Source organism: Caloenas nicobarica, chromosome 5 (genome assembly GCF_036013445.1).
Source record: "Caloenas nicobarica isolate bCalNic1 chromosome 5, bCalNic1.hap1, whole genome shotgun sequence".
Taxonomy (NCBI): Eukaryota; Metazoa; Chordata; class Aves; order Columbiformes; family Columbidae; genus Caloenas; species Caloenas nicobarica.
This window is the reverse complement of record NC_088249.1, coordinates 7,209,869-7,222,022: the sequence shown is the minus strand read 5'-3', so window position 1 is coordinate 7,222,022 and position 12,154 is coordinate 7,209,869. Positions and strand designations below refer to the sequence as shown.

General features: G+C 43.0%; 1 protein-coding gene across 4 annotated transcripts in view; it reads right to left on the bottom strand.

Moving 5' to 3' along the window:
* Positions 1–8,469: 8,469 nt before the first annotated feature.
* Positions 8,470–12,154, bottom strand: part of SYNE2 (spectrin repeat containing nuclear envelope protein 2) — a 198,803-nt gene continuing 195,118 nt past the window's right edge. For all 4 annotated transcript variants that reach the window (XM_065635633.1, XM_065635635.1, XM_065635637.1 and 1 more), the window contains 4 exons: positions 11,629–11,805; positions 10,850–10,939; positions 10,574–10,620; positions 8,470–9,793 (listed from right to left, as the gene is read on the bottom strand). In XM_065635633.1, the coding sequence (XP_065491705.1) occupies positions 9,568–9,793; positions 10,574–10,620; positions 10,850–10,939; positions 11,629–11,805 (540 nt within the window). In that variant the 3' untranslated portion in view covers positions 8,470–9,567. The remainder of the gene's footprint in view (positions 9,794–10,573; positions 10,621–10,849; positions 10,940–11,628; positions 11,806–12,154) is intronic.

Genomic DNA, 12,154 nt, shown 5'->3' with positions numbered 1-12,154 from the left:
TTTATTATAGCAACAAAGCAAGACTTGAACTCTGGAGCACTCCTGAGGGAATCCTGGTACTGCTCCTCATCTCTGTTCATTGTGAGGCTTTCCTGCCTAGCACAACTAAATCGGCAATGGACTCAAGTGCTCGCTGGCACTCAAAAACCTTGTGTTGATGTTAAAAAGCTGTCTGAACTGTTATTACGTTAAATTGCTCACTGTGTATCTGCCTGAAATGTTTAACAATAGTAACATGAATTCAGCCTTTCAAAAAAACCAAAAAAACAAAAAACCAAAAAAACCCCAAAACCACCAGCCACCAAAACTCTTCTGTCCAAAATAAAAATCTCTTTCAAAACCGATCTGCAGTATGGGCTTTGGTGGGGCAAATTGTACTTTGGGTGCCACGTTTGTCCCAGGACAAATTTATTGTGTGTCCTGGGAGCAACTATTAGCTTTTTTATTTGGAACCACAGCATTTTTGCCAAGTGACTTGTGCTACAGCTCCTGCTTTCCCCGTGGGAAGCAGCTCCTCTGCTCCCGGGCAGTTCCTCAACCAACTTGAGCTGTTGCCCTTTGCTTGCAGCACAACAGACTCAAATGCAAGGCCCTGCAAACAGATGGTTTAATCTTCAGGCTGTTTGTAATTTAAAATTATTACGCAGAGACCAGCTATTCATAAAGCTGTTTTATGTCTCGGCTGTGGAGTATGTGTCCCGGGAGGACGGTCCTGGGACCAGGGAAAGGAAAGATGGGCATATCTGACTTCGTGTAGGGACCCTGGAAGAGGAACAGCCACTTCTGCAACGAGTTTCCTGGGAGAGCGGGTGGCAGCAGCGGGGACCCGACTGTGCCAAAAAGCAGCTTTTAACAGCCAGTTTGTGAACTGGGGGTGAGTTTGAAAGCTGGCCCTACAGGACCAGCCAGAGCTGACTCCGACTCATGGCTCTGAAGCACTGCTGTCACCTGGGTTGCCCACCATGGTGTGACACCACATCACAGCATCGCAGGACACCTTGTTCTGGCATGGCATGAATAAACACTGTGATCTTCGCAATTTTTTTCTATTTTCTTATTAAAACAAGAGCTTTTATACTGTGCCTGCATCAGCTGAAGTCTGGAGGCTACTTGTGAGCTGTCTCCTTTACGTTGCTTAGCACTCGTCAGTCAATTATACTTAGTACTGGAAATAATTGATGCTCTCAGCTTTGATTGCCAAATGATGCAGGACTCCCAGGAGCTGGCTGTAGGAGGGGGGACATAATTTCTTCTGTGCCATTAATGTATTTATAACTCTTGAATTGTAGCAGAACCTCATTCTTCTGGAAGCATTGCTTCCCTTCCAGTCCAATCCAGCAGGTCATCTATGCGCTGTCTGTCTGCTGCTGTTTCCACTGTGATAAATTTAGTGTTGAGCAACCACGCTCAGATTTCAACCCCAAAACATTAAGTGCATCTGAAGTATCTGTATGTGCAACCGCAACGGCAATAGCTGTCTCCTGTTAACCCAGGTCATGATACAGCCACGGAGTGTTCAAGCTAAGAAGGTGTCATTGTACCTTGGTGCGTAACAAAAAAATCAGTTTTAAAGCCTGTAGCCATCCGCAGGATCTGACACCGGACACACAGGGAGGAAACAGACTGCTTGAAGTCAGCCAGGGTAATTTGGTCTTCCCACTCAGCCAGGCAGGAGCGGTGGGTGGTCACTAGTGCTGCACATTGTAAACTCCCCTTTTGCATAAAGCTTCCACCTCCCACATTTTCAGCATAAAAAAACGTTTTCTCTTTTATTTCAATAGGGTCAGTACATCTGACTTATTTTCTGAAGTCAGTTTGTGTGGCGTGAAACAAACCTTGGTTCTCTAAATGGTAAACCACTCAGCTTTAAAGTATTGGGATGTTGTTACTGTTGCCAGTGGTAAGTGATCTCAGGGACTACAGCAGCTAAATCCTCTTAACTCCTAATAGAAAAGGACTCTCTTGAAGCCATGAGCCTGTTGTCTTTCTCTGCATTGTCAGACCCAGATCGCTGACTTATTTTCTGTTCCCCTTTGCAGCAACAAGGGAATGGAGCATCTCCTCAGCATGAAGTGTAAAAATGTGGTCCCAGTGTACGACTTGCTGCTGGAGATGTTGAATGCCCACACTCTCCGAGGGCAAAGGAAGTCCCCGATCACACATCCCGAATTTGGCCCATTAGAACAAATGGAGACTGGAGACAGTCTGCGAGCCGGGGCAGCCCCGTAATTCTGCCGAGACCTGGAAATGTGAAACTTGTTCAAAGCTATGGGAAAAAAATCAAAGCTACTGTGACGGGACTGCTGAAGTGTGACCGAGTGCGAGGCCTCATCCCGTCTAGATTTGCACATGGGCACCTTGGGAAAGGCCGGTGGGACACGCGCCTTTGTCCGTGTTTCTGACGTTACGACAGCTGCACTTTCATAGTGCCTTTTCCGAGACTCTTCAAAAGCACCTTATGGAACTAAGCCCCAGAGCAGTGCTGCAAGACGGGAATTGCTGCCTCTCCTGGTTTAGAGGCAGGTGGGCTGAGACGGAGAGATCAAGGGCCTGGTTTAAGGTGACAGAAGTCGTCTGTGTCAGGTCTAGGAGCGAGCACCTCAGTCTCCCTCTCCTGGACCAAGGCTTTTAAGCTCTGACTAAGAAATACCCTCTTTCCGAGTGAGATTGTTTGAAAGGTAGAGCAGCATCATTTGGGACAGATCCGCTAACCTGTGCGTGCTGGTCCATGGGGAACACCCGCTCTGCGGCTGGTCTGGATAAAGTGCCGAGATTTGTACAGTGTAAAGGAGTTTATTCTATTCTCAAATATGCAATGGCTGCAAGGGCCTTCATTTGAAGACCATTCAGAATAGCTTGTAGGGCCCATTCGGAACCTCTTCAGAAATGTTAAATCAAGCTTAAAGTTTGTATTTTGTGAGTCTGTTCTTAACACTCACATTATTATCTGTGTATAACTCTTCAGTGCTTTAAACAATGACCAAACTGCCTGGATATTTCAGTCAATGCTGACCTTTGAAATGTGTTTTTGTCCGTGAGATTAATGTTGTTTTATATATTTATTAATGATGTTAAATCTATTATCGTATTTAGGTACAAGAGGTTGCTCCGTGAATATTAACTGTTTGCATTTGTATATGATGTGCTAATCAGGGCTTGTGAAATCAGCTGCAAACAAACCATCTTCCCTTCCCTTTTGACTCACGTGTAGAATTATGTCCTGCCCACCCAAACCCACTTGCTGCCGTCTCGCAGGGGACGGGGACCTGAGCTGGGACCTGTTTTTGTCGGCTGCCCTCAGGTTTGCTGCTGGTTTGTTTTCGAAGTGTGTGGCACCTTCTGCTGTGGTCGTCAGATCTTGTGCAGGGTCCCCCAAAGAGCAGGGTGCGTGATGGCTCCGGCGCTTGCTTTGCTTTGTGAGTTTGGTGACTTGTTTGAATTTCACTGAAGATGCAGATTTAAACCCCAACATTGTGCTGAGTTCTGCATGTGTTTAAGCTGCACCGAGTGGAAAAATCCCAAACCAAACCAACAACAACAACAAAACAAACAAACAAACACAAACCCAAACCAAAAAAACGCAACCAAAAAACCCCACAACAAAACCAGAGGACTTATTCTGGCTGATGACCTCAGCGAGGAGCAGGGTGACACCATTCATTCTGGCAACTGCCAATAGTGCATTTTGATGTCAGTTGGAATTGCAGTCATTCTAAATAGATATATTTAAATATGATACAGGCACGTGCTGGGCATTTCAGCTACTGTGAAATTAAATTGGGATCACGCCAAAAGTCTATTTTGAGCCAGTAAGTCTTTTGGATTAGGGACTTTGATTAGTGTGCCATTTACATACTTTGAATATTAGTCAAACTTTTGATCTGGATGTTTTTTTAAAGCCAAGGACAGTATTTTTTATAGGAGGGACATAAAGAGTTTTCAGTGAGTTACACAAATCTATTGTCTTGTTTTGATCTTGTACTATACCAGATGCTGCTGATGGTCTAAATTTTTACTAGCTAACTTTTTATTGTTTTTAAGAAACTGTAATATAGCAGTGCCCTTCGAAATAAGTGTAATATGTACTACAAAGAAGGGGAAAATGTGAGTACAGTTTGGAATTCATTGGCACGTTTGTTTTGAGGGAAGTTTTGCTGTGAAACAGACGTGTTTCAGTGTTTCTTGGGCTTGATCACGTTCTGGCCTCGCTGTCTGTTGTATTGTTGTTTCTCCGATTTTTCCTTATCCTGTGTAAACTTTTTGTTTAATATAGTTTTTCAAAGAAATGGTTAAGTGATTTTTTTTTTTTTTTTCTGGTTTTGCTTCAGAAGTGAAGAATTTATGTGCAATGTTGAAACGAACCTCTCCGAAAATGGGAAAGAATGGGTGTAAATCGTTAACATTAACTTATAAATGGAAATTTGCCCTGGATTGACTCTGTAAAAGGGCGATGCTGCGGATTCGTGCCACATGTTGTGTTTCATATATGCTGTTACTAGCACAGTGCAACTAGGAAAGTGATGTGGTTTTGACAGATATTTTGTCTTGTTGAACATAATTTTATTAAAAGTTATTACTAGTGTTTTAAACTGGGCAGATGACAATAGCTGTCAGCTCTCTGGATTTGTGTAGCTGCGTTCATCTTTGGATAAGGAGAAGGTGCATGTCTCTAAAACAGCACAGTTTATAAACAGGGAGCTGTGTGATAAAATGAACATGGGTTGTCTTTGTCTCTTCAGAGAGATGTTGGGTTTGTCCCGGGTCTGTGTCGCACAGACTCTGGTGCTGCAGACCCGGTGTAGAGCACGTCCGTGGCCCTGCCAGGCTGAGCAGAGCTGCTGCTGTGGATCAGTTTAGGTATTTGGGGGCTTTTCTAGTTTCAGCATGAAAGAACCAAGGGCTGAGGAGCTGTGAGGTGGGGAGGAGAGCGGGACTGGTTCATCGCTTTCCTTCACCGCTCACCTGCACATCAGCGTCTGCTGCTGAGCCGGGACCTGGCCAGAGGTGGCTGTTTCTGCTTGAAGAAATGGTGCTGCAGCTCTGGGATATTCGCAGAGGTGAGCAAACATGGTTCATGAAGTTGCCATGGATTTAAAAAAAAACAAAAAACAAAAAACACCAAACCTAAACTTTTCCTTACGCGTGCTGTTAAAAACATGCTGAGGTTCCTCTCAAGTCTGCAACTAAAATATTGATTTTTATTTTTTAAAGGAATGTGGTAAACCTTGGAGCATTGCAGGCAGGTGGAATGCTTTGGCTCCAGAATGTGAGACCTTTTCCACACCTCCATCTTCTTGTAAATTACCTGTTTTTAGTGCTGTTGTGTTGCCAGTCAGAGAGGAGAATATGGGGAAAAGATGTGTTGGAACATTGTCTGCTCTGATGGTTTTGGAGCCTAACTGTATGGAAAACAAGCCTGAGCTTTTCTCATTAAGCTGAACCCAAATGACTTTTCGAAGCTGGCCCAGAGAGCCTGCTTTTGTGCAGCCAAGGCTGTTCCTTTGTCTGAATAATCGAAAATAGTTGTGCCCTGATGAAATAGCTGCTCTTCGCTAGGATGTGCTTTAACCCACAGGTATCAAAAATGTGGTTGTGATTATGGGTCTATATTGATCTCAGCCCAGCGAGCACACAGCAAAGACAAATGCACTCGCTGCCTTCCTGCCCTTCCCCACCCAGACAAGTGTCCGTGGGAGTCAGGTTGCTCTTACCTTGAGAGATGAACTTAAAAACAAAGCACGGATTTGTCTGGCTTTGTCTGAGGTGTCCTGAAGCGAGCACAGTCTAAGGGCCTGTCAGAGGAATTACTGTCTTACAGGGATGAATATATATTGAATATATATACATCAACATATTCTGTCCGGTTCTTTGGATGGCAGAGTAGACTATAATCCCTGTTACTGGCCACTGTAACAAGCACAGCCAAGGACAGTCACCACCAAGACAGCTGCTTTTAGTCTCAGCCCAGCTGAATTCTGCACCATTTCTTACAAAGGTGCATGGTCCTGTGCTCCCTCCATATACTCAGGGCTGGACGTTGTGGAAATGCCTTTGATATCATCACCATTCATCTCACAAAAAATTGTTCTGACAATATGTCCTGTGAGATCGTGATTCAGCAAAGCAGTTAAGGATGCGGTCGTCTGTTCTGCTGACCCAGTGCCTAAACCAATACTAAAAAGAGTGGTGGCAACAGGAACATACAAAGCAAGTGGATTGCTGAAATATGGAAGATAAATGTTATCTACATTCATTTTTCAGTGTTTTACTACTGAAGTCTGGTGAGTTAAATAGCACACTGTTTCATAGCTAGGACTTCATTTTAGTTATGATCTGGACTTTTTTTTTTAACTCTTTGCATCTTCATACATAGGAGTCACCTGCACTCCTCATGCATTGTTGAGTGTCAGCAATTTCAATTTCAGTAAGCACATGAAGAAAATATTGCTATGGCATAGAAGTGCCAACTTCTGCTGGTGGAACCTCAACAAGCAAAACCTACATTCCTCACGATGTCACTTACTGAGGAGCTGGCATAGTCATTAACAGTGGTTACCACACATTTCCTACATCTGTTTTCCCCGGAATTTTCTGTTCTGACTCCTACTTTGTATGTGGTTTTAGTTCCTCACTGCAAGTTTGTAGTGGAAATGGGTTTAGGACTGAAGTTGGTGCCTTTTAAAATACTTTATGTATGTTATATTAACACAATCTCCCTCTCAATGCCTCCCTTTTGCTCAGCTGCTCTTCGGTTGTGCGAATTTTCAGTTTTGCTCTAGTGTTGTGCGTTTCATTCAGCTGTAGATTGTTGTGGCTGAATAAACTGGTATCGTGAAAACTAACATATGCTTTTTCAGTTATTTCTTTCCTGTAGCTGAGCTCAGCCTGGTTTCATGAGCATTTAATGTGCATGCTCAGGGTGACTGTGAGTGAGTCTCATCCACCTCCACAGCCATTCCACCAACTGTGGGTTGATTGGCTTCATCAGGTACTTGAGTTCTTCAGACATTTTCCAGCACCAAGTGACCGCAGTAGATGCAGGTTGTGCTCTGGTGTTTCAGGGACTGGCAAATTTAATAATAGGAGGAGCAAAGCATGATAAACAAACGGTCCTCTGCTGCCCGTACTCTGTTGATGATGTTGGGGGGATGTAGGTGGAGCTGAAAAGAGATTGAGGCCTCATCCCTCTGCCAAAGAGGTAAGAGTTCAACTCAAAACTGCTTTTGGTCTGGTTCTACTCCTACATACAATGCACACACAAAAGCATGCACATGTGTGCTTGCTCTCACTAGCACTCTTACATTTTTTTTTAATTTTTCTTTTCCTTCACTGAATGCTAACAACGCAGTCCTGAGTCAGAGGCCGACAGTAACAAATTGGTGAGTATATACAATGACTTGTTTGAAGCAGAGTTCAGTGTCAGCCTACAGTGGTTATAATCAACTGGAAGTAAAACTATTTAAAATAGGTTTGGGGGGAAAAAAATTTATGCTATTTTCCCAGACTTTTTTTGGTGACATTTTGAGATAATTTCATGAAAGCTCCTCATCTTTGTATATTACATCAGCTCAACAATTTGATATAACTGTACATAATGAAAGGAAATTGCAGGCTATGAAATTTTCTTTAGACCTTTTAACATTTTTTGATATATATTTTTTTTCCCCCCCCCTGCATAGGTTCTTTATTGGCAGAAGAACTGAATATCATGTCAGCAACTGACTATTTGTTCTTGGCAGAAAGGTTTGCATGTGCATTTGTGACAACCTGGCAATGAAATAATGGTTAGAGTTGGCTGACTTCTACAGAGACAGATACTTAAATGAGCTCTATCTGAAAGTAATTGCTTTCAAAATACAAAATGATGGCAGAGGGAGAGAGGAGAAGCATGTCTGTGTGTGGCAAGAGGTGAGGAGGATCCATCATTTATCTCTGGATCCAGTACTACTGTCAGAGCTGCAGCTGTGCAATTGGGAGCACAAGTTTGGCTCCAGGGACAGAGGTACCTGCAGAGGCGTGTGGGCTGCCCAGCTGCCCAGGCTCCAGGTTGGGAAGCAACTCACCTCATAAATCCCCCTGCCAGAAGATCATAAATCACAGAATAGTTTGGGTTGGAAGGGACCTTCCAAGCTCATCCAGTCCAACGTCCCTGCCTTGAGCAGGGACGTCACCCTGATCAGGTTGCTCAGAGCCCCGTCCAGCCTGGCCTGGGATGTCCTGAATCAGCAGTGGTGACAAGAGCGAGAATTATCACAGGCTGATCACAGGTAAGCATTACAGAAATTGGCTAATTTCTCAGTGATTTTCACAACACCCAATCAAAAAAGTTCTTAGTGTTCAATCAAACCCCTTAATATCACACTGAGCTCTCCTCAGTGTGCACTTACCCCTCCCCAGCACCACCATAATTCCTGGTTTAGATAATCAGGGTGGAGAAACAGTGCAGCATTTTGAACTACTTGGTTCAACTTTGTATTCTTTCTCCAGGAAATTACAATCAGTTGCAAAGGAAAGGAACTGACCATCAAACACAGGCTCCACTTCCAAATTTTTAATCTCTTGCTCTGACAAGCAAGAGAGTGGTTATGCTGCTTCTGACACCGCCGTGTTAGCACGCAATGAAGGTGACTTATAGAGGAGCAGATAGGGCTGGTTGCCCCTCACCAGACACACCGATAGTCCCTGCAAACGTTGGCAAAATTTTAATGACAGTACTCAAACTGTACAACTGAGAAGCAATGGCAAAGCTGCCTGTACACAGTGTTTCTCCAGCCATTGCACAAGTGGCAGATTCATTGTAAAGATGAAGCTTATAAAAATGCACAATTCTCTCCCAAGATACTGTACACTATGCAGCAGGTTAAAAACTGAAAAAAAATCTTTCATTAAAAAAGTCATTACATTACTTGTATACATCAGGGATCGTCTACATAATCATGTTCATCTACAAAATATGTGCATTATAAACCATTTCCATGCAATGCAACAACTTCATATTTCAAAGGTGGTATAAAGAGACAACACAGCAGCCCTAACCACTACAACACTATGTGTAGAACAAAGCAGCAAATGTGCATCCTTTTATTGAATGTGTTAGATGAATAGAACACAACAACAAAGATTCAAGATGTAGATTTTTTTTGTTGTTTTTCCCAGGTGACTACAGTACCAAAAGATATAGGTAACGTGAAGTGTGTGCAGGAATAATGTTAGTGCCTCTTCAACTGCTTGTTTGTTGTGCTAACCCGAGCCAGACTGCTGTGTTTAAGATGACTGTGATATAGTTTCTGCATCTAATAACTCAGTATTCAGTATCACCTTGCAAACTTAAGAGCACTGCACCTATAAAATAGTGTATCTATTGCCTCAAAGTATAAAGTGTGTTGCTTACAGTTTAAAAATCTATAGAAAAAGTTTGTTTTCCGTACAAAAATGCTGAAGTCCTGTCAAGATATACATTTTGAGATGTGAACTTTAACCTCCTTTCCCTGTCGCAGGGAATGTATTATAAACGTGAGCACCGCAGAGAGTGTGTTTTGGTATAACTGAAGATTCACGAGCTGCTTTCTAAGTTGGTGGAGGCCCCTTGGTGTATCGCAGCATGGGGTGGAAAGAACGGGCGAAGTTGTTTGCCTGGGTGCAGCTGTAGTCTTCCTCAGATAACGGAATCATGGAAGCCAGAAGTAAAAGCAGGAGGAAGAAGAACTGAAAAGGTAAAGCTGCTCGTAATATGCGGTAAAAGAAGGAGGGAGACTGAGGAATTGTTTGAATAGGTTGTGGATGGCTTTCACCTCTGAAAAGGAGAAGAAAAAAAGAAAACAAAGAGGCACTTTAGAGTTTGAATTAAACAAGTTGCTTTAACTCCCTCTCTAGGGTTCACACTACCCTTCCAAGATACAGGGCTGCACATCTACAGGGAAATGCACTGCACATGAAACACTTTAACTGTAACTTGAAAGTGTGCAAGACTGCTCTGTGGAAAGCCAGCTGCTGGCTTGGACTTACTGTCCTTATTACTAAAGAAGAAACATTTCTTTGTAACAGCTTAGATCATTGGGTTTTTGTTCTATTTTCAGATGCAAACTTAAGTTTTCCCAGGAGACAAACAAACCACTCTAAACACATGCTGAAGTATCAAGGAAAGCTGCCATTCGGACTGGTCAGGGTCTTCTCTGCCGTGGCATTACTGAGCTGTATCCTTTGAACAGACCCTAATGTATCCGGGGTGAAGCTCTCACTTTGTCCTTCTTCGTCTGTTTGTGGCTCTAAGCTGTGAGTTTCTTTGTCCAGGTATTCTGGTGGAATTAAAGGAAGCTTCAAAACTAAAATATTCCCCCATTTGACACAGAAGGTATTTTCTCACAAGCTACGGTTGCACATCAGTGCAGAGGTCTAGGAGCAGGAGAGGGAATCATGCACCGAGGTGCAGCTCCAGTTGGGTGAGGAGACACTACAGGTAGGCAGAGCTGCACATCAACATCTGAGGAACAGCTGCCCAGGTTTCTGCAGGCACTCAGCTCACCTCTGCCATTTTCACTATCCTTCAAGAAATCAGACTAATATGAAATAATACCTTGCGCTGCTGCCGTTTCTGCCGTCTGCAGATCTCCTTCTGGTGATCTGTTGAGAGAAATAGCTTTTAGTATCCAGGTTTCAGAAACTACAAGGAATTTCTCTTTCTCAGAAAAATAAGTGCAGACTTTAAAGTCCTGTTGTAAGTTCTGTAATAGGGTACATGCATATGAAAGGTAAAATGATTACATGTGAGGAAATTTCATGAACTTTCAGGCTAAGTATGTCAAGATATGCTTTATGCTGATAGCAAAATATTAGAAAAAAAAATACTTACCGCCTTCATAGCAGGGCTGGATTTCGCTGTGTCTGGATTATAGACTCCCGAGTCCAAGACATCTGGAACCAGCAGGAATGCTCTGGAACCCTAAAAGGTAACCACACCTTCCTGTTTAAGATGCACATTCAAACTCACAAGCGATGAAGTGCAGAGAGCCAGATTTCATTGCCTCTCTGTAGGGGCACAGCCCTTTGTCTCTTTAGGTGTGCAGAACCACTGGTAAACAGATGCTCCAGCTCTCCAGCACAACCAAGTGTTTCACTATGCACAACACAAACGAATTACGATGGAGCGGGCACGTACAGGTATTAACTTGAAAATCTCACTATCTGATAGCTCTCAGGATGAGCAACGTATTGCTGTGAACTACAGCTCCTGTGTGTTTGTTACACACTCCCAGCCTGATACTTGGTGTGGACCGTAGGATAATTCAGGCTGGACGGGATCTCAGGACCATCTAGTCCAACCTCCTGGTCAAAGCAAGGTCACCTACGAGACCAGACCAAAAGCCTTACTCAAGGTTTTATCCTGTCTGCTCTTCAAACCCCTCAGGGATGGAGACTGTGCAACCTCTCTGGGCAATCTGTTTCTATACTGTACGAGCCTCGTGGTGCTGAAATTTTCTTTACAGCCAGACTTAATTGTTCTTTTTTTCAGCTTATGAAGTTAGAAGTACTCAAGTTTTAAGTCAGTCTTTTATAAATACCTTTGCTCTTAATATGTTATTACTTTTCAGTGAGAAAGACCCACGAACATGTATTTAAACTCTGACTCACCAGATTTCCTTGTATTTTTTTTAAGTCACGTGAAACTTGTTCAATAAGCTGTTTCAGTTTCCTTCCAATTATATCTTCAGTTGTGTAATCACTATCTGATTTAAGCAGCAGGTAAGAAGTGAGTTCTTGAAGTGAGTTTACTTTAAGCTGTTGTTCCAGCAGCTCTTTCTCCAGTTGCTTAGAACAAACAAACAACAACAACAAAAAATCAAACAGTGCAATAGACTGTTACTCTCAACTTTAAGGATGTTCTCAAAACAGGAAGAACTCTGGAAGGCTTTGAAGAACAACTCAACCTGCCTGAGAATCCGCAATACATAGGAATGGCTATTACGGCTACACGTGAAATGAAGTTCTCTTGAAGAGATTGGTTGTACCTGCTTGAACTAACATTTAGAAACAGTTCTAGCAGTAATTAATCCATATGGAAAACACACTAAATCTTGGAAATTTGAAGTCTTACTTATGAACAGCCCTTATCCTGGAGTAACTTAATTATGACGCGTAATTATGGATAAAACACCTC